The 20,076-nt window shown below is 60.8% G+C and overlaps 1 protein-coding gene across 3 annotated transcripts in view; it reads right to left on the bottom strand.

The window, feature by feature from the left end:
• The window catches only part of SMG6 (SMG6 nonsense mediated mRNA decay factor), a 75,268-nt gene that overhangs the window by 27,377 nt on the left and 27,815 nt on the right, over positions 1 to 20,076 (bottom strand). For 2 of the 3 annotated variants that reach the window (XM_039368231.1, XM_039368233.1), the window contains 3 exons: positions 19,631 to 19,776; positions 4,243 to 4,359; positions 2,030 to 2,198 (listed from right to left, as the gene is read on the bottom strand). In XM_039368231.1, the coding sequence (XP_039224165.1) occupies positions 2,030 to 2,198; positions 4,243 to 4,359; positions 19,631 to 19,776 (432 nt within the window). The remainder of the gene's footprint in view (positions 1 to 2,029; positions 2,199 to 4,242; positions 4,360 to 19,630; positions 19,777 to 20,076) is intronic. The other variant, XM_039368232.1, reaches the window with a different exon arrangement.

Raw genomic sequence — 20,076 nt, 5'->3', positions numbered from 1 at the left:
GCTTCCTCCTCCCCAAGACCCACCTGGCCTTGGGAACCAGGGCCAGGCTCCTGTAGAAGACCCCCCCCTCTTCGAGGGCCGGGAAGTGGGGGCTGAGGGGCTACGGCCCCCTTGCTTCCCCCTAGGCCTGGAGAGCCTTCTTGCCCCTCCTTGCCAGAGAAGAAAAAACGGGGATGGGGGCATAAAATGTCTCCTGCATCGTGGCCCCCCCACTGACAAAGGTGGTGGTGGGGGGAAGAATGCAGCCTGCAGGCCCAGAGGACACCTTGGGCAGCTTGAGGGGGGGGACAGGACGGGGGACGGAGGGCGTCCTGGCAGGCATGCCCAGACAGCTTCAGGCATGTCCAGCCAGCCTCCCCACCTGCCAGGCCTGCTGGCGCCCTGAGGGTGGGAGGGCCATGCCCTGCCGTGGCCAGACCAGGCCTGGCAAAGATGCCCCCCCCGCGTCTCTCACTGGGACAGATTTGGGCATCGACTGGAGCAGAGAAGCCCAGAGAAGGCCAGGTCCTCTGCAGGAGGCAGGCCAGGCAGCCAGGCCATTGGGCCGTCTTCCCTGCTCTCACGCAGTGCCAAGAGAAACCTTGAGCCCCCCCTTGCCCCCCCCGCTGAAAGGATGGGGCAGGGAGGGGGCAGGAGAGCAGCTGCCTTTTGGCTCACCCGCCTGCCACCCGAAAGAGGGGCTTCCCTCCAGAGCAGCCGGGGGGGGGGGGGGCTGCTTCCCTTGTGCCCCACACCTGGCGTCCAGCAGTGCCACCGCCTGCCCTCCTGTCGGTTCAGAGCAGGGAGGGGGGGGGAGAGCGGAAGGCAGCCATCTCCGGGCGGGGGGGGGGCAATTAGGAAGATCTACAGCCTGGGGAGGGCCCCGGCAGCCTGGCGAGGAGGGCTCTCCAGCGTCCCGGCTATGTTTCCCATTATGTAACCCTGGTCACGGGCAGCCCGCCAGGCTCCCAATGAAAAAGAGACGCTGGCTTGGCACGGCCTGCCTTTTCCTATCCTCATCCAGGGTCAGCGGAGTGTCATACAGCTGCAGAGAAAGCTCCGGGGATTAAGCCTGGGCAGGGCTCCAGAGCTGGAGACCCGGGTTCAAGTACCAGCTGAAAGCAATAAACTGACTCTGCCGCAGCTGGGCCGGGCTTCCAGGCCTCGGAGTCGGGCCGGCTCCCTGGGAACCGACTGCCACCCGGGGGACGGGAGACAAGGGCCCTGTGCCGGGGCTGTGCTGGGCCGGCCGTGGGGTGGGGAGGGGAGGGAAAGAGTTCCTGCCCCTCGTCCGAGGGCCCCCCAGCCCTCCCCACTTCTTCGGCAGGAGGCAGCAGCGGGAACGAGCTCCGCTTTAGCCAGCGGAGTATCGAGCAATGGAAGTCCCGGCTCCTCACTCTCAAGCACGGCCCCACCAATCAAGGACGGCCCTGCAAGGGAGACCGGTGGGGGGGGATCAGCAGCTCTGCCCCTCTCCAGGGTAGGCAACCCCCATTGGGGACGGAGGTGGCCGTACTGGCACCTCAGCCCTGGGAAGAGCAGCAGGAAGAGCCAGGCACGGCCAGTCTGGGCCGGAGCTGCTGCCCAGTGAGGGCCCAGCGGTGGCTCTGGGGGAGGGAGGGCAGCAGCCCCACCTTCCCCCTGCCTCCCCCCCTCTCCCTCCCGGGCTCCTTCCCAGCCAGCCAGCAAACAGAAAACAGGCCCGTCCTCCTCCCCAAAGGGGGCCCGGCACTTCCTGTGTGAGAGCTCCATTTCCTCGGCCAAAACGAAAAAAAAAAGGCCAAAAGGGGGGGGGGGAAAGAAAAGGGGGGGGCAGACATCCTGCTCCTCTGGTCCAAAGGAGGGGGGCCTTCCTCGCTGGAGCCCCCCCCCAGCCTTCCCAGCGTCAAGAACCACCCAGCTGGTCCAGCTGAGCGGAGGCGGCACCGGGCTGGGCTGGGAGCGATGGAGCCCGTGGACCCACAGGACCCACCGGGTGTGTTTGTGGACCCGAGGAAGCAGGGGCACCAGCCTGGCTCCGAGAAAGGGGGCAGGGGAGCAGGAGACGTACGCGGGGGGCAGTTCCAGGGCGCTGGGTGGGGGGTTCCAGGTGTCCGGGTGTCCCAGCATCCAGTCCGACCACACCTTGATGCTGGGCAGCAGCTCCTTCAGGTCGGGCGGGAAAGCGGAGACCTTGATGTCGTCGTCCTCGGCCTCTCCCTGGGCCTCAGCCGCCCCTGCTGGAAAAGGGGGGGGCAGGTCAGAGGGCCCCCCTGGGCTTGCCGAGGCAGCTCCCGGGAAAGCCCAGCCCACGGGCCCCTCAAGGCTGCCCTCGCAAGAGCGCAACGGGCCAGCTGCAGTCCCACCACCAGGCCGCTGAGTGGGGCCCCTCCACAGCCCCCTTTGAGGGTCCTATTCTCCCCCCCAGTTAAGTGACCCCTTAAACCTGCTCGGGGAGGTTGCGATTCTCTCCCTCACTGTCTATGGCAGGGGTTCTCAACCTTGGCAACTTTAAGACTTGTGGACTTCAACTCCCAGAATTCCTCAGCCAGCTTTGCTGGCTGAGGAATTCTGGGAGTTGAAGTCCACAAGTCTTAAAGTTGCCAAGGTTGAGAACCCCTGGTCTATGGATTTCTTTCGGGATGCTATCCAGGGATCCTTGGCTTACGACCGGCCTGGAATGTCTGTTGCTAAGTGAGGCAGTGGCTGAGTGACCGCTTTGGCCCTTTTTTATGACCTTGCTAGCCACGGTCCTTAAGTGAAACTGGCTCCCCCACTGACTCCGCCTGTCAGAAGTTTGGACAAAGGGGCAGGGGACGCTGGAGCGGCCACCATTCCACAACACCCGTCGCCAAGCCTCCGAATTTCGATCAGGTGACCATGGGGGGGTGTGTGTTTCCCGCAAGGGTGGAAAGTGTGAAACACGGTCGTAATTCACTTTTTTTCCAGGATAGATGTAACTTTGAATGGTCGCTAAAGGAGGGGTGTGTAACCTGAGGACCGCCTGTGCTTCCTTTTCACAGACCGGATGTCAAATTCCACCCAGAGTCACACGGATTCGGGCGGCAGCCCCAGGAATAAATACACACATAAGCAAACAAGCAAACTGGATTGTCTGAATATTTTTGGGGGCGTGTGAACCGAGTGACACTTTGCAATGGGGACAGTGCTCTAAGGGGACAGGGAGCAGTGGGTGGGGGGCAGTGGAGAAGGTGCCGAAGGCTTTGGGCCCCCCCAACCAGGAGGAGGTTCCGAGGCCCAGGGGTGCCAAGAGCCACAAGGCAGACGCACAAAAGGAGGACCCCCCCACCTGCCTTGCAGGTGCCAGTCCCAGAGAGAGGAAGGGGGGCTCTCTACCCTTACTTGGGGGGGCAGCCCAGAGGGTCCCCGGGCGCGCTCGGGGCTGGCTGTCCTCAGGCAGACTGGGGGAGCCTCTCCTGCCAGGCCAGCCCCCTGAGAGCCACCCGTCTGGGCCGGGGAACATGGGCTGGGGGCCACTTCCTCACCGGGGGGGGGCTGAGGCCGCCCCATGAAAACCGTCGTCCACAAGCCAAGCCGGCAGTGGAGGCCGGGGCTATTTTTATGGCGGACCGGAGAGAGCCAGAGTCCACCAACCGTGGTTTGTACACGCTGTGCAAATGTTCAAACCCCGGCGGCTTCTTGGCTGAAAAGAGCAAAGGGGTCGTGGGGAGGACGAGGCTCCGACTGCAGGGCTGGGCCAGGGCAAAATGGACTTGGGAAGCCGGACACCCCAGGCCGCCACATTCAGGCAGACACTGAGCAGGGCGAGGCAGACGAATGCGGCAAAGTCTGCCCAGGTTGAGGGGCTGGCCTATTGTGTGTGGCATCTGCCCCCCCCCCGGCCTCTCCAGCTCAACCCTGGCCCCATGCATGGGGAGGGGCCCTTCTCTTCCGGGGCCCTGGCGTGGTTCCTGGGCAGGGGAGCCAGAAGGAGCCCTGAAACCCAGAGGGATCTGAATCCCAAAATCTGCCCCCCCCAAAGACAACAAAACTCAAGAGAGGATGGCCTGGGCACATCTGTTGGGGGGGGGTTTCCTCCCCAAGGCCAGCCCTTGCATCCCCCTTGAGGCCAGGACCGCCATGCTGAAAGGGAGCTGGACGGGCTGACCGGCATCTCACCCTTGCCCAGAGTGATGGGGATAGCAGTGAGATTGGGGGGGGGTCCCTAACACTGCAGCCCTCACCCCCCTCAGAAGAAAAGTGCCGGACCCGCAGACTGTGGGCCAAAGGTGCCCTGTACCCCCCCCGTGCCCCCCGCCTTACCCAGGGAGACCTCTTGCAGCAGGTGGGTGCAGCGCTTGACCAGGGTGGCAAACATGGCAAGGCCCAGGGCGCAGGCCTGCTGCTGGATCACGGAGCGGCAGTCTTCGGACAGGCACTCTAGGAGACAAGCAAGAAGCTGCAGAGAGGGAGGGAGGGGGCCACGCCTGGGGGTGCTGCCCCCCAGGTGGGAAGAGAGGGGCTGCTTTGGCTGCGGGAGTCCCTCCCATCCCATCGGCAAGTTCACCCCAGAGAGGCCGCCAGCCCTCAGCTGCCCAGGGAGGAAAGGGGAGTAGTCCCCCCCCCAAGGCCCCGCCCTGCACCCCAATGCTTCTCCGTCCAGGTCAGTGGTTCTCAACCTGTGGGTCGGGACCCCATTTGGGGTCGAACGACCATTTCACGGGGGTCGCCAAACAACGCAGTCCGCCATTTTTTTTCCCCTTTTCCTTAGCTGTGCTACTCCCTTTTATTCTATTGGCTTTTGAAAGCCAATAGAATAGACTCTCTTGAATAGAGTCTAATTCTATTGGCTTTCAAAAGCCAATAGGAATTGTCCAGGCTGTCTCTGCCCTGCTGAGCCTGCCAAAAGTCCCATTCTGCAAACGGTGCCGCACCAGTTGAATAGTCCTCGACTTACGACCGGTTGAGTAGTCCTCGATTTACGACCGGTTGGGGGTCGCGGCATTTAAAAGGTTGAGAACCACTGGTCCAGGTCCCCCCCCCCGAGTGCTGAGGTGGGGCGTCCTGTAGGACTGGCATGCTGCCCTGTTTAGCTGCCTTCTTAGGGCCTGCCCTTGGAGACTTGGCAAGGGATTCTTTAAAACCAGCCCTGCCAGTTGCCTTAAGATGGCAAAACCGGAGGGGGGATCCAGAGTAGCTCCAAAGCACTCTGACCCCAAAGGAGTGGGGCAGCTATGCCCCCCCAGTGGGCAGGGACGGAGGCAGGAGAGGCGGTTCCGCCTTGGGACTCTTGCAGTCAACAATGTCGGTCTGTGAAGCAGCCGAGGACCGGGACCGCCCCCCAAAATAGGGCCCGCAGTCAGCCGTGGGGGGCTTTGCATTACCGCGACTGCTGATTCAAACTCAGGCCAAGCACTCAAGATACGTTACGCGTCTACGGAGACTCTCCGTCCTCCAGGCCTCGAAGGTGCTTTTTCCCAAAAGGCAACTGATGAACTGAAGAAGCTTCTTGGGTGAGAAGTGAAATGTTTTCAAGGAAAACAAACCAAGAATGTCCAGTTGCCTTTTGGGGGAAAAAGCACCTTTGGGTCAAGAGTTGCCATTTCTTTCCAAGGCAGAGAAGTAAAAAGTCAGTCCCTGGAGCTGAGTTCCAGGCAAGAGACGGGGAGCGAAGGAAGAGAGGTGCTGATTCCCGAGGGAGGAGCCCCGGAGGAGGCAGAAGGACTTTCCACTGCAGGGCCTCCTTCAGACTGGTCAAATTCACAAGACCGGCATTCAGACACTCAGGTTTTCGGGGCCGAGAAATGTTAACTCCCGAGAGTGTGCTCAGTACACAACCAGCAACTGGGACAGACCTTCCAATGCAGTTATCGCACAATCCCGGGGCTTCACCCAGGCTGGCAGCCTGCCCTCCCCCTTTCCACCAGATGCAACTTCCGAGACTCTTCAAGGGGAGCCCCACGTGGAGAAGCTTGCAGCAGTCAAGACAGGACGTAATCTAGGCCTGGGCCTCTAGCCATCAGTGGGTGAAGGGGCAGCTACAGCTGGGATCCAAGGACCATCTCCAACACTGGAGGTTTTTAAGAAGAGACCGGACAGCACTTTGTCCGAAATGGTATAGGGTTTCCTGCCTGAGCAGGGGGTTGGACTAGATGACCTCCAAGGTCCCTTCCAACTCTATTATTGTTATTGATTCCAGGAATTGCTGTTGCAGCTTGCCTCCAGAGGTTCTGGGTGATTCATCACTGGGGGCTTTTAAGAAGAGACTGGACAGCTACTGGTCTGAAATGGGTTAGGGCAGTGATGGCAAGCCTTTTAGAGACTGAGTGCCCAAAAACTGCCCCGCCCCTGCCTCTCCTGCCCGCTGGGCCACCCACCACCTCCACGGCCCGCCACAGATCACCCAGGCAGCCCAGCAGCATAATGGTGGCCATGCCCTCCACCCGTGCCCCGCAGCATCATCTGCGTGCAATGGGGTGCAAGGGTGGAGTCTTGTCCCCACTGCCTGGCTACCATGTCCTTGGCTGCGCTGCTTCGTGTGGGCCACGCCCAGGGGCGACTCTCCTCTGGGGGGGGCTGCTGGTGAGGAGGGGGCCACGGGGAGTGGCGGGGCTGGAGCGATGGCGTGCGTGCCCACAGAGAGGTCTCTCTGGCACCCGTGCCATAGGTTTGCCACCACTGAGTTAGGGTCTCCTGCTTGAGCAGGGGGCTGGACTAGAACAGGGGTCCCCAACCCTCGGTCCATGGACCAGTACCGGGCCGCAGCATGCCAAACAAACAAGCAAAGCTCCATCCGTGAGATGCAGGCAGCACCCCAAACCATGCACCCTCCAGTCCGTGGAAAAACCATGGAACCGGCCCCTGGTGCCCAAAAGGTTGGGGGCCTCTGGACTAGAAGACCTCCGAGGTCCCTTCCAACTTTATTACTATTATTAGTATTGCTATTATTATTACTATTATCATCATCATCTCCAGATGTCACCCCAAAGGGAGACGTCCGGGGTCCCCTCCCTTGGCACACTGCCAGAGGCGGGGGGGGGGCTTTCACCCACAGACTGTTTCTTAGCACTTAAGGCTGTTATTCTCGCTCGAATCTAATTTCCAACACCCACAAATTCAGGAGGGCCCCAGAGCAGCCGCCTCCCAAAGTGGAAACAGCCCCGTCTCTTGTGGCGCTTGGTCTTGGGGGGGGGGGGTCAGGCTGCAACCCCCCTCCGCAAACTCCTCCTGGGCATCTTTGGGGACACCGCAGGGGCTGAGAGACGGGGCTCCCCTTTTCCTTCTGAAAACTGCTCGTTCCTCCACTGACTCTGCCCGCTGCGGTCACCTCCTGCCTCCCAAAGGCCGGAAGCTGCTCTCCTGGTCCACGCCATGGCCCGAGGATGACCTAGAGGGGGACGGATGGCCCACCTGGCAGCCTTGGGGCCAGCAGCCGGACCCTGCCAGCTGCCAACCCTGCCCGCCCGGGCAAGGGCCTGTCATGGGGCCAGAGCAGCCGTGGGGGAGGTCTTCCTTCCGCCCCCCCCCCCGGCACCAGGAGCAGCACTTTCCAAGCCAGGGCCTGGGACTTCCGGCCGGCCTGGGGTCCCGGCCAGGTCCCGGCCTGGGCTCTGCCAAGCTACCTGGGCCGCCGTTGCGCTGCAGAGGCTCCTGGTTTCCCAGAGAACAAAATATTCGTGGAAAACATAAACCAACTGTCGTCAAAGCTGTCGGATCTCAGGAAACGGATCGGCCGGCCATGTGGCCGGATGTTATGCGATTCTAATTAGCGCTGTTCATCTTTCAGCGGGAGCAGCCGCCAGTGTCCGCTCGCTGGGAAGCAGGGCAAGGCCGGCCTTGTTATTGTAACTGTCAAGGAGCCCCGAAGCCCATCAGCGCAGCCGGGGAAAGCGAGGAGCGCTTCAGGCCCTGCCCAGCAGGGGGCGCTGGAGGAGGAGGAGGCGCCTCTCGGCCAGGAAGGAGGGGGGGCGGAGGGGGGGGCAAGCCCGGACCACTCCTCCCCTCCCCCGCTGGCCTGGGGGTCCAATAAAGAGGAGGGCTCTCAAGCAGAGGAGAGACAATCCAGCCCTCCCGGAGGAGCAGGAGGAGCAGGTTTACCAGACTGGCTAGCATGGAGAGTGGAGTTTGGGGAATGGAGGGGGAGAGGAAGAGGACTGTGGGGGTTGTCTGAGTGTGGTGGTTTTCTTGCAGACGTCTCACGACCCAACTAGGGAACATCATCAATCGGGTCATGAAATATCTGCAAGAAGAGGAGGAGAAGGAAGGAGGAGGGGAAGGAGGAAGAGGAAGAAGGGGAGTGGGGAGGAGGAGGAAGAGGAGGGGGAGGAGGGGGAGGAAGGGTCCCAGCCAGAAGCACCTTCTGCAGGCTGACCACCCGCGGATGCTGCTTGGCCTCCACTGGACCATCCTCCCTGCTCTGGGCAACAGATGGACACAGGACAAGATTGGAGGGGAGGAGGACCCCCTACCAGAGAGAAGGGCAGCAGGGGGGGCGATGGGCAGAGGAAGAACTTGGGGCAGGCCTGACTCCGTCCTCCCCCGCAGGGCCAGGGCAGCGCCCAGCACCTGAGCATCCAGCCTGCCCTTGGCCCCCCTCCCGAGTGGCGACAGTCCCCCGTTGCTGGGGTGGGGTCTCCAACCCTGTCGCTCTTCCAACCGATCTCCCCACCGTCCACCCCAGCCCCGTGCAGGAGGCCAGCCCCGATGCCAGGGGCCAACCCGACCGGGGCCCCAGGGAGCCCCCTAACCTGCCCCCACCCCAAGCCCAGCTGGTTCTCATTCTGGCAGGGCCTCCCCGCCTGTCCAATTTGGGGAGGGGGGGGGCAGAGCCGAAGGCTGCCAAAACCGGGGAAGGAGCAAGGCGGAGCTGGGAGCTCCCCATGGAAGCCATCAGACACTCAGCACTTCATTTGTTTCATCCCAGGCCCCCCTCCCCACCGCCCCCACCCCAACTGCGGCTCTCAGCTCCGGCCTGCGCTCTGCTCTGACGTCATGGCCAGGAAGCAGCTGCAGAGCGGAGGAATCCCCCCTGGCATCGCCCAAGGGCCGGGGGGGGGGGGTCTGCAGGAGAACGCCGGGAAGGCCACCTTCTACCGGCCGTGCCCGGGAAGGGCTGCTGTGCCCTTGGACTGCCCGGCCAGGATCTGGGCCCCGTCCGCTCCCCCCCAGCCTTCCCTGGAGGCTGCCCCCCCCCCGGCTTCCTCTCCCCCAGGCTGTCGAGCGCAGGATGCCGCCACCCTCCGACCTGCCCGCACACACGTAGATGTGGCTGGCCTCTGCTCCGGAGGGCACGCTCTGCCCGGGCAACGGAACCAGCACAGCCTTTTCCCGGAAGTATCTGTGGAATCAGGCTCCCATTTTTAGAACATGTTATTCCCAGAAATTTCCTGCAAAGGCTCCAGGAGACCTGCTGAGAAGCCATTTCCACACGCTGCGGGCAGAAGGCCGCGACCGAGCAGGGCCTGGCCGGGCAGTGGGCATCCTGGATGCCAAGGGACCCTCCCATCAGCCCCCCAATCAAAGCTGTCTTGAACGGCCAGACCAAGGCTCCGGGGGCCTTTTTTTTTTCTTCAAAGGCTGGGGCGCTGACCCAGTAGTCCCGGACTTACAACAGTTCATTTAGTGACCGAAGTTACAACAGCACTGAAAAAAGTGACTTACAACCATTTTTCATACTTAAACTGTTGCAGCCTCCCCCCGGAGTCACGTGATCAAAATTCAGACGCTTGGCAACTGACTCATATTTATGACCGTTTGCAGCATCTCCCCCTGGGTCATGTGATCCCCTTTTGTGACCTTCTAAGAAGCAAAATCAATGGGGGAAGCCGGATTCACTTAACGGCTGGGTTGCTCTCTTAACAACTGCGGTGATTGACTGTGGCAAGAAAGGTTGTAAAATGGCACAAACTTCATTCAACCAACGTCTCACTTAGCGACAGAAACCTGGTCGTAGGCCGAGGTCTGCCCGTCTTGGTAAATAATAACAAAGTGGTCGTCAAGGAGGGAAAGCCGACTTGGGAAAAGCAGCAAAGGCATCCAAGCCCCCAATAAGGGCCCCCCAATAAGACCCCGCCATCTTGAAAAGGATGGAATCCTGCAAGGGGGGGGGGGAAATGCAACCTGTACGGGCCATTTGCACACACACACATCCGAGTTTTCAGAAACCCCATCTGCAAAAGAGCCACATTTCAGTTGGCCTCTGGGCTTTGGGGTGCAGCTGGGAAGCCCCCCAGGCACCTCCCCTTCCTTCAAGGTCCGTGGTGCCCTCTGAGCTGGGTGGTTTCTGTGCAGACATCTCATGACCCAACTGGATAACATCATCAGTACTAGAAGGGAGTGGAATGCAGGGAGGAGGAGGACGACGACTGTGGGGTCCTTGGTGCTCTCTGAGCTGGGTGCTTTCCTTGCAGACGTTTCATGACCCAAACTAGCGAACAGTGATGATCAGAAAGAGCAAGAATCTCTCATTTCTACGATTCTCTGATTACCCTTTATTCTTTTCTTATTTAATACCTGTTTGCACTTTGATTTTCACATGGTGGGTCCACCTGAGGGGAGAGCCACGGCCTGGCCTCCCTTCGTGCACCCCCCTCCCCCAGCAGACAGCCCAGAGGTCGGGGCCTCTCGACACTTCACAGAAACCACAAAAGCAATTCTCTGGCAGCAACCCTGGCCTTCACACGGCTGCCACAGAGTCATTTGCAGTGGCTGTTTCGAATATTGGTTTTTTTAAATGCAATTTCACTTTTGGTTTCAATCTTTGCAGGCTCCCCAGGTTCACCAAAGGGAGACAGGCAGATCTCTTCAGTAAATGCAAAGCAGGCAGCGGTGAGGGCTGCTGGGCACCGCGGGCAGGAAGGGGCCAGGGCCTCCGAGTCCTCTGGGGCTGTTTTACGCCCACATGCAGTGCTGGGGGGGGGGCTGCTGGGGAAAAAGCAGGAGGAGGTGGGCACCCTCTGCCTCCCTCAGCAGCTCCAGACGAGGGACGCACATCCTGGGCCAGCCGCTGCTCTCCTGACTAGGGGGAGCTGGCTGGTTCTTGGGGAAAGGGTTAGGGGTCCTGGGGAGAAGGGGGAGGGAGGGAGGCCTGGCCCCACACCTTTCCGGACTGGCCAAAGGGAAGCAAAGCACGACAGCCACCGCCTTGGGCAGCGGTCTCTGCCCCCTTTCGAAAAGAAAGCGCCCGTCGGGGTCCCCCCATTCAGAGCAGCCAGTGGGCTACAGGGGTGCCAGGAGGAGCTAATGGGCCCTGGGGAGGACACAGAGGGTGAGGCCCCATCCTCTTGGGGGCCGCGGCAGCATTCCGCTCTGCACATGGGCAGGAGCCAGAGGAGCCGGGAAAGGCCAGCTGCCGGCTAGCTCAGGGAGGCTATTGCAAGCAAGCCAGGTTTCAGTTTCGGCTCTGACCAGCAGTGCTGAGCCTCCCTCCCTCCCTCCGTCCGGGCGCACGCACAAACGGCCGGCCGAGTAAACTATTTTTTCCTAAATTTAACGCCAGCATGTCTGTGTTTGGAAACCCTGAAAGCCCATGTTGTATGGTTTACTGCGCTGGAAGAGGTGCCAGCAGCGTTTCAAAGGAAGGGAAGTGTACAACTGTTTCCTTTCAAAGGCTTTTTCCAATGGGATCCATTGAGGGAAAAGGCTGGAACTAACTAAAACATGATTAAAAACTGCTATGGAGAGAGGGACGGAAAAAGATAGATGAGAAGGAGAAGCCCAATGCGGGGCAGAAAGAGAACAGCAGCGGATCACCCCCCCGCCCCTCCTCTGCTGGCCGAGGGGGGGGGCAGGCGGCCTTTGCCCCACTCTGCGGCCACGGGACCGCCGATGGGCACACGGTGGCACTCAGGGCAACCCACCCACAAGCGGCCCATCCTTCCTTTTCCAAGCTCTTCGCCAGGAGAGAAGCTCCCCCCCCCCGGTCTTGGCCCAGCTGCCCACGGGCAGACTCTGACCGATGGCCCTGGCAGCGCAGAAGGCCAGGGCGCCCCTGCAACCATGGCTTGGGGTCAAGTTCAGGCAGGGGCCTTGCTGGGGCCATCAATCCGGCCCCTCTGCAGGGAACGGGCTCAAAATGCTGCGTTGGCCACCTGCCCAAATATTCTCCCGAGAGCCCCAGAGGTGCCCCGGCATGGGCCGCCCGCTGCCCTCCACAGCCACGCGGGAGTGCTCGGCCTCTGAGGTTAGGAAAGGGCATCCTTCCACACCTTTACCTACACCACCTGGACCGGCTTCCCGGTCTTCCTTCCCCCTACAACAGTGTTTCCCAAACTTGACAATTTTAAGGCATGAGGACTTCAACTCCCAGAATTCCACAGCCAGCAACGCTGGCTGTGGAATTCTGGGAGTTGAAGTCCACATGCCTTAAAATTGTCAAGTTTGGGAAACACTGCCCTACAAAATGTCTCGTTCCCAGAGCCTGGCCTGTCCATGGTGAGCAGGGCACCAGGGCAGCGGCTCAGGACAGCGGAGCAAGGAGGAGGGGGTCACGGCCTGTGGCTCTCCTGTGGCGGGGCGCTCTGTGGCCAAGAGGGATCTGCTCGGCTGCCGGGCCTCAGAAACCGGTGGGCGCTCAGGGCCGCCCTGGGCCGCCCCCTCTGCCCACGGCCCTCCTCCAGGGCCAACTGGGAAAACGGCAGCCCCCTCCCTGGGCCGTGGGACGGAGGGGCAAGAGGGCCCACAGATGGGAGTTTGCGGCGCTGCTCCTCCGTGCCTTGAGGATGGCTTGGCTGCGGGCTGCAACACACATGTGGAAGGATGAGGGGAAAAATAAACAGCCAGACAAAAGAATGAGGAGGCCCTGCCAAGTCCAATCGAGCAGCCCCCCCCCGGCCCCCCAGTTGAAAGGCTGATCAAGCTGAGAAAGCGCAGAGGGCTTCCTTTCTTCCCCGGCCAGCCCCAAACACCCCGAAGGACGGGCACCGGCCGGGCACCGTGGCGGGCGGGTGCCCACCCTCCCAACCACAGTCAGAATGGGGGGTCCCCAACTGCCCAATGGGTTCCCTGTATCTCCCCCGTCCTGGGCTTTTTTTAAAAAAGGGAGGGGGACACACACAGACCCCGTTTTGCAGTTGGGGACCCCCCCCGTTCTGGCTGCTGCTGAAAGGGAACCAGCCCCGGGATGCCTCTGGTGGACCAGGGACCCCAAAGGGCCCAGCCAGCCCCCCCCCCAAACCAGGAAAGGCTTAAAGCCCCGGGTGGGAGGGTAGTCCTTCTGGGGGTCTGTGGGAGAGAGAGAGAGAGACCCCTCCCTGCTCTCTCCTTTCAGCGGAGGCAGCTCTGGGACAACCTGTCTCAGCTGGCCCTCACCTGGTGGCCGGGGTTCAGGTCCAAGGCCAAAGAGACCCTCCCGGCTTGGGGGTGCCCGACGGATGATGCTGGGAAGGGGGGTTCGCAACACCCCCCCCCCAGACAGCCCAAGCGGCCACCCCTGGTTCATGACCAGGATAACTTCCATTTGCAAGTTAACTGGCTCCAGCTGCCATCCGAAAGAAAGTGAAGGGGAGCTGCGGAGGAAAGTCAGCCCCCGAGTTGGTAGGAAGGCCAGCAACCACACCAGCACACACACACACACACACAAAAGTGGGAACACAACTGTTTCAATCCTGCCGGCCAGGCCCTCCAGGCGCAGGCTGGCTGGCAGGCCCAGCTCTTTTCTCTCACACCCTGTCCGTCCACCCTTCGGAAGACCTGCGGGGGGGGGGGCAGGCTGACAGGGGGAGGGGGCCGGGGGGAGAGGGAGGGAGGGAGGGAGGGAGAAGCAACACAACAAAACTCCTGGCTGATAAAAGGAAACGGGGGAGACACGAACAATTGAACACTACCTAAAAGCTCAAGAGAGGTTTATTTTATTAGTTCTTAATAAATATCTTGCAGATTTCCTGCAGGAAATACACCAGATCACATGTAGAATAGTTTGATACTGATGTCAACGGCACCAGCATATGAAATCTATTAGGGGCGAAGCCACAGCAGGGCGATGGGCTGTGCAGAAAAGCTGCGCGGCACCAAGGCGAGTGGGGGGGGGACAGGGGGGGATCTCACGGCCCTTCCAAATTCTTCGAGAGGTAAAAAAGTCAGCCAAGACACAGGGAGAGAGAGAGGCAGAGAAAAAAAATCCCACATCCTGCTTTGGGCTGCCAGCAATCTGAAGTGCCCAGAGATTAATTCTTTGTCTGGCCTGGAAATGTGACTTTAAAGAGGGGGGAACGGAGGGGGGGGGCTGGGGAAGGTTGGGGGCTGGCACCGCGCCACTAACTCTTCCACCCCCAGCCATGTTTCAATGTAGACAGCAGTAAACCCCAGCAGACAGCAGCTCCGCGCACTGCCAGCGACTCACAGCCCCGGCAGCTGCGAGGCCTCTTGCTCAGCAAAGGCAGATGGGCCCGAGTGCGGGGCGGCTTCCGCTCTGCTGGCAGGGGGGGGGGGTGCCTGGCCGGCCTGCCTGCACGCTCAAGGCCCCCCTCCCTGCACTGCCCCCCCAGGACATCCCTGCCAGGAGGCACCTTTGCTGACCAACCTGCAGCACTGGACAGGCCGAAAAGGCAGCAGAGAAGGCTTGAGGAGGGGGGGGCAGGAGGAGGGGGAGGCTGGAAGCCATCTCTGAGATTCAGGCCTGTGTTGGCTCTGGGTGGCAATTGCCCCCCCCCCGCTCCACCCCACTTGGGTCTGGGCTTCTCTCCGCTTGGGACCCCCAGGCCCCCCCCATTGCCTCCGGTTGGCTGATCCAAGCTACTAGCCACGTCTGAGGAGGACTCAGACTGGACGTTCCTGGCCTCCTCCAGCCCCAAACCTGCAGGGGAGGCTCGGTTTGCCCCCCCCCAGCTCAGCCTGGCCTGCTCTGTGCAGCCCCTTCACAGGGGGCCGTGTGCATCGCAGAGAGAATTGTGGGGTCTTTCCTTTCGGCTTCATCGGGAGGGTTTAACCTCCTGTTCAGCTCTCTCTGCCCCAGTTGCTGAATTCCTGTCCCCCGGCGGGGATGGGGTGGTGGGGGTGTAGCCAGGGAGGACAGTCCACCAGCTCCCTTTCCTCCAAAGCCACAGGCCGGCGATATGGAGGGCAGCTGAGACCCCCAAGTGTCGTAGGCAGCCCCCAGGAAGGTTCCTGGAGCAGCCCACCAGCCCTGGCCATCAATCCAGAAGGGGCTCTGGACGCCCTTTGCCAAAGGGCCCTGGGTCCACCAGCAGAGCCAAGACCCCTGCAGACCCCCTCCTCTGACTGCGGAAACCCTCGTGCTGGCTCTCAGGGCAAGGGGGGGCTTCCCTGATCTCCTCCTCCTCCTCCCCCCCGTGCCCCCGGGCTGCCCTCTTCTACCACTGTCCCTGTCAAGGCAAGACGGCCTCAAGAGAAACAGAGGCCACCCACCACAGCCAGGGCGTTTAGGCTCATATGCCACCCCACAGCACTTAATGGCGCTCTCTGGGCGGTTTAAAGCGAAAGCGTTATTTGCATCCCAACCATCTGGGTCCTCGTTTTACCAACCTGGGAAGGACGGAAGGCTGAGTCAATTTTGAGCCGGCCAGGATCGAACTCCTGGCTGTGGATTGCAGAGTCTGCCTGCCAGGCTTCGGGGTAACCCCTGTGCCCCCAGGGCTCCTTATGCCAACTGGATGCTGCGTGTATTTCTGTGTTCTGCTTTAGGCAACGGTTCCGCCACACAGGAGGTGCTGGGCCAGCCCAGAAGGGCCCCTTCGCAAGTCCCATCACCCGTGGCACCTTTTCAATGGGGCTTGCTGGACAAGCCACAGTACTAAGCCACGATCCAGTTAGCTTAGTGCAGTGTTTCCCAAACTTGACAATTTTAAGGCATGAGGACTTCAACTCCCAGAATTCCACAGCCAGCGTTGCTGGCTGTGGAATTCTGGGAGTTGAAGTCCACATGCCTTAAAATTGTCAAGTTTGGGAAACACTGGCTTAGTGCACAGATCCAGATCCCGCGCACGGCCTCTCGCGATTTCCTTCTCACCAGGCTGGCTGCCGGACGGGGCTCCGGACATCCTGCCAGCAGGCCCAGTGGGGCGAGAAGGAGCGGAGAAAAGGCCCCGGGGCTCCCCTCTGCCAAGTCCCCCCATCGGCTGCAGCTCGACGCCGTCTGGAGAGCTCCCGAGCCGCAAAGTAGCTACGCTTCAAAGGCAACTTGGCTTCTGGAGGGCAACCTCCTGGCACCTCCTCAAGATTAAGGGCTGGGCTTTGGCCAAGGCGGCGGCAGCAGCAGCAAGGGGGGGGGGGGAGAAGGGCGAAGCTCCCAGGGAAGAGACGCAGGAGGGGGGAGGGCAGCTGTCATCACAGCATCTGCTTCAAGACAGGGACTCGCACACTCACAAGCCCCTCTGATCCCCCCATCCCAGGACTGCCCTGTGCCATCCACGCCCGGCCACAGACCCCCGGCTTTCAAGCAAGGAAACGGCATCAAAGTCCCCGGGAAGTGGTGGTGCCGCTGTGCTCCAGCATCCCCAGGAGCCCCCCAACTCTTGGGGTCAGTGGGAACATCCCCCCACCCCGTCCACCTGCTCCCCCTGCTAGGAAGCATCGCCCCCACCCCGGCTGCCCGGCAGGAGCTGAAGGCGAGAATCCGCTGCCCGCAAGAGGGCTGGCCCCCTCCTGCCCGAGGCCCTTTGCCACGTCCTTATCCAGCCAACCCACCAATCTGCAGGGAGTCCTCAACTTACGTCCACAATCGTGCCCCAAATTTCTGTTGCTAAGTTGTTCAGCGAACTTTGCCCATTTACGACTTTTCTTTACGACAGACGTTAAGTGGATCACTGGAGTTAAGTTAGTAACACGGTCGTTAAGTGAATCTGGCTTCCCACCCCGTCGACTCTGCTCATCAGAAAGTCGCAAAACCAGGACATGGTGACCATCATAAATACGAAACACTTGCCAAGTGTCCTAATTTTGATCACGTGGCCAGGGGGATGATGCCACGGTCGTAAGTGTGAAAAACGGTCATAAGTCACTTTTTTCAGTGCTATTCTAAGGTTGAATGGTCACTAAAGGAACTGTTGTAAATTGAGGACTAGCTGCATACGGCTGCCCGTCCATCCCTTGAGCCTTCTCCCTCCCTCCCTCCCTCCCTCTACTCCTCCAACTAGATTCCTGTCCTGGTGGTGGTGGGGTGGACTGGAAGACCTTCAACGTCCCTTTCTGTGAAATGCCCCCCCCTTCAAGGGCAGCATGTAGAACTGGATGTGGGATTCACGGAAATATTTCCTTCCTCTCCAAGCCGGCCACTCCTGGGCTCAGAGGGGGGCCAGCAAGTAAAATAAGCAGAACCTCCGTTTCCCCTGGCTGGGCTTTCGGCCTCTGTGGACGCAGCCGAAACGTCCATTTGCATTTTTCTGCAACCCCAACACACCACGGGCACCAACTCGCTTTGCGATCAACCGGCTGGAAAAACTTTTTCAGAAATACCACCCCTAAAAGTCAGATGGTGGCCGCCCCCCCCTCCTCCTCCTCTTCTTCTTCCTCCTCCTCCCCCCCTTCCCCTCCTCCTCTCTCCAGCCCTGCACTAAATCAAGCCTGGGCGCATGTGCATCCTAGCAGGGGAACCCCAAGCAGAAAGACGCCATCACCCAGGTATCACTTCAAGCCTGTTGGGGTTTTCATTCAAAAGAGGGGCATGGGACCCCCCCAGGAGTGCAGCGTGAATTTGGTCTCTGCACTGCCTCAAAAGGAGGGGGGGGTCCTTTCCAGGAAGTCAGAGTTCTGCCAAGGCTGCACTGGGAGCCACACGACCTGGAGGGGCCACGTAGGGTCTAGAGCAGTGTTTCCCAAACTTGACCATTTTAAGGCATGTGGACTTCAACTCCCAGAATTCCACTGGCTGTGGAATTCTGGGAGTTGAAGTCCACATGCCTTAAAATGGTCAAGTTTGGGAAACACTGGTCTAGAGGAACATGGGTGGGGGCACCCACAGGTCCTGGCCTGAGCGGCTTTTAGCATTAGCAGTGCAGGGGATCCCCGCCTTGAAAACCTGCCCCCTTGGCTGGCCAGGCTCCCTGAAGTCCCGACACATCTGGGCAAGACCTGGGAGAGGGGGGCTCGCACCCAGGAGCCCCCAAGAACTGCAGCCCCGTTCCAAAGCTCCCCTGCTGAAGAACAGCAAGGGGCCCGACCTCCCGCCCCTTTGGGGGCGACCTCTCCCTCGGCCCCGGAGGCCCCAGGAGTCCAGAAAGGAGATCCACAGCTCCCTCTGGGGAAAGATCTAGAAGACCTGGGGGTGAGCAGGGCTGGGCGAGGGGAGGGGGAGCAGAGGCAGCCCCCGTGGTGGCCCATAAACTCCTCTTCCCGTGATTCACAGAAACCATAATCCAATAACGCCCTAAAACAGAACAGTGTGCCTGATATGGGTTTGATTCGCGCAATTATAAAACAAATTATTAAAGCGAGGGGGGGGGGAAGGCGGGGTGGGGGAGAGAAAGCCCCCGAGTCCAGATTGGAATAAATTGGGTGCAGATGGGTGGGGGAGGGGCGCCTGCTCCCCTCCCCAAGATGCCCTGCCGCAGCAGCACGGCTTCAATTAGCGCGCTCGCACACCAGAACGAGACGCCCTACTTCCCCCCAAATTATGCCCCCCAAACGGAACATTCTCCACGCATTTGTGGTCGGAAGATAGGGACCCCCCTCCCCCTCGGCGGGCCAACGCTCCCGCTGCCCAGATTTCAGCAGGCTGCTCTCGCAGAAGGGGGGGGGGCAGGGCTGTCTACCCCTCCGCGGGGACTTGCAAGGGCGCCCAGGAACCCCCTTCTCTGGGCAGCTGCCCCGGCCCCTCTGGCGGATGCCCACCAAGGCAAGAGGCTGCCGCAGGAGGAGCCAGAGGCCGAGCACGGGGCGAGCCCCCTCCAACCTCTAGGGGCTCTCTGGGAAGAGTGAGCCCCCTCTCCAGGGCCGGATGGGGCCTTGGGGTCTCCCGGCAGAGGAACCCGGAAACCTGCCTCCCAGAATCAAAGGATCTGCTGCCCACAGGGACAGCTTTCAGACTAACAGAGTGGGAAGGGGACCTCAGAGGTCTTCTAGTCCAACCCCCCCCGCTCAAGCAGGAGACCCTACCCCATTCTGGGCAAAATGGCTGCCCAGTCTCTTCTTAAAAGGCCTCCAGCGATGGAGCACCCACAACTTCTGGAGGCAATTTCCGTTCCCCTGGTTAATTGTTTTCACTTGTCAGGAACTTTCTCCTTAATTCCAGTTCGCTCCTCTCCTTGGATAGTTTCCATCCGTGGCTTCTTCTCCTGCCCTCTGGGGTGCTGGGGAATGGCTTGACCCCCCCTCCCCCCCCTCTTCTGTGGGGCAGCCCCTCAGATACTGGAAGGCTGCTATTGTGTCAGCCCTGGTCTTTCTTTTCGTTACACTAAATATACCCAATTTCTGGAACCGTTACAGCAGGGGTAGTCAACCTTGGCTCTTTTATGACTCGTGGACTTCAACTCCCAGAATTCCTGAGCCAGCACAGCTGGCTCAGGAATTCTGGGAGTTGAAGTCCACGAGTCATAAAAGAGCCAAGGTTGACTACCCCTGCGTTACAGGCTGGTCTCACGCACCTTGGGAGCCATTTTGCATGCGAGAAGGAGCGGGTACGGAGGAGACCCCAACCGGCCAGCATAAGGGGGTCTTCTAGAATGCCACCCACGCTGGAGGGGGGGGTCTTCTGGAAGCACAAGGAGCCCTGCCTGGCAAGACCTCCTCCCCCTCCCCCCGCAGGTGAAAAGGCCCCTACCTTTGGGCTGCGAGTTGTGCACGGCAAACATGTTGATGGCCATGAGCTGCAGGAGGCGGCTGCTCCCGATGGGTGGGGGGCTGTGTTCCAGCAGGGCCTGGAAGGCGGTCAGGACTTCCGCTGCAACCGCCGGGAAGGTCTCCATCCTGAAGGAGGGCAGAAGGGCAGGATGAGCGAGAGGTAGGCAGAGGAAGATTCTGGGTCCTCCAGAGGCCAGCTAGCCTGGCCCCATCTAAAGCAAGGTGTGTGTGGAGTGGGGGGTTTCCCAGCCCATTACAGAGAGAAGCTGAGATGTTCCTAGTAAGGTGAGGAGGGGGCTGGGCTCTTGCTGCTCTCCTGGGCTGCCTGAGCCCCTTCCCCTTCTCGCCAGGCCTGGGTCCCACCGCAAGCCCTGCCTGCAGGCCTGGGCCACTCTGGGGGCGAGATAAACCTGCAGCCACTACAGG

The sequence above is a fragment of the Crotalus tigris genome, unplaced genomic scaffold (genome assembly GCF_016545835.1).
Source record: "Crotalus tigris isolate CLP2741 ecotype Arizona unplaced genomic scaffold, ASM1654583v1 scf7180000020724.653033, whole genome shotgun sequence".
Classification (NCBI taxonomy): Eukaryota; Metazoa; Chordata; class Lepidosauria; order Squamata; family Viperidae; genus Crotalus; species Crotalus tigris.
Note: the sequence above shows the minus strand (reverse complement) of the source record. Positions and strands in the feature narration are given on the sequence as shown.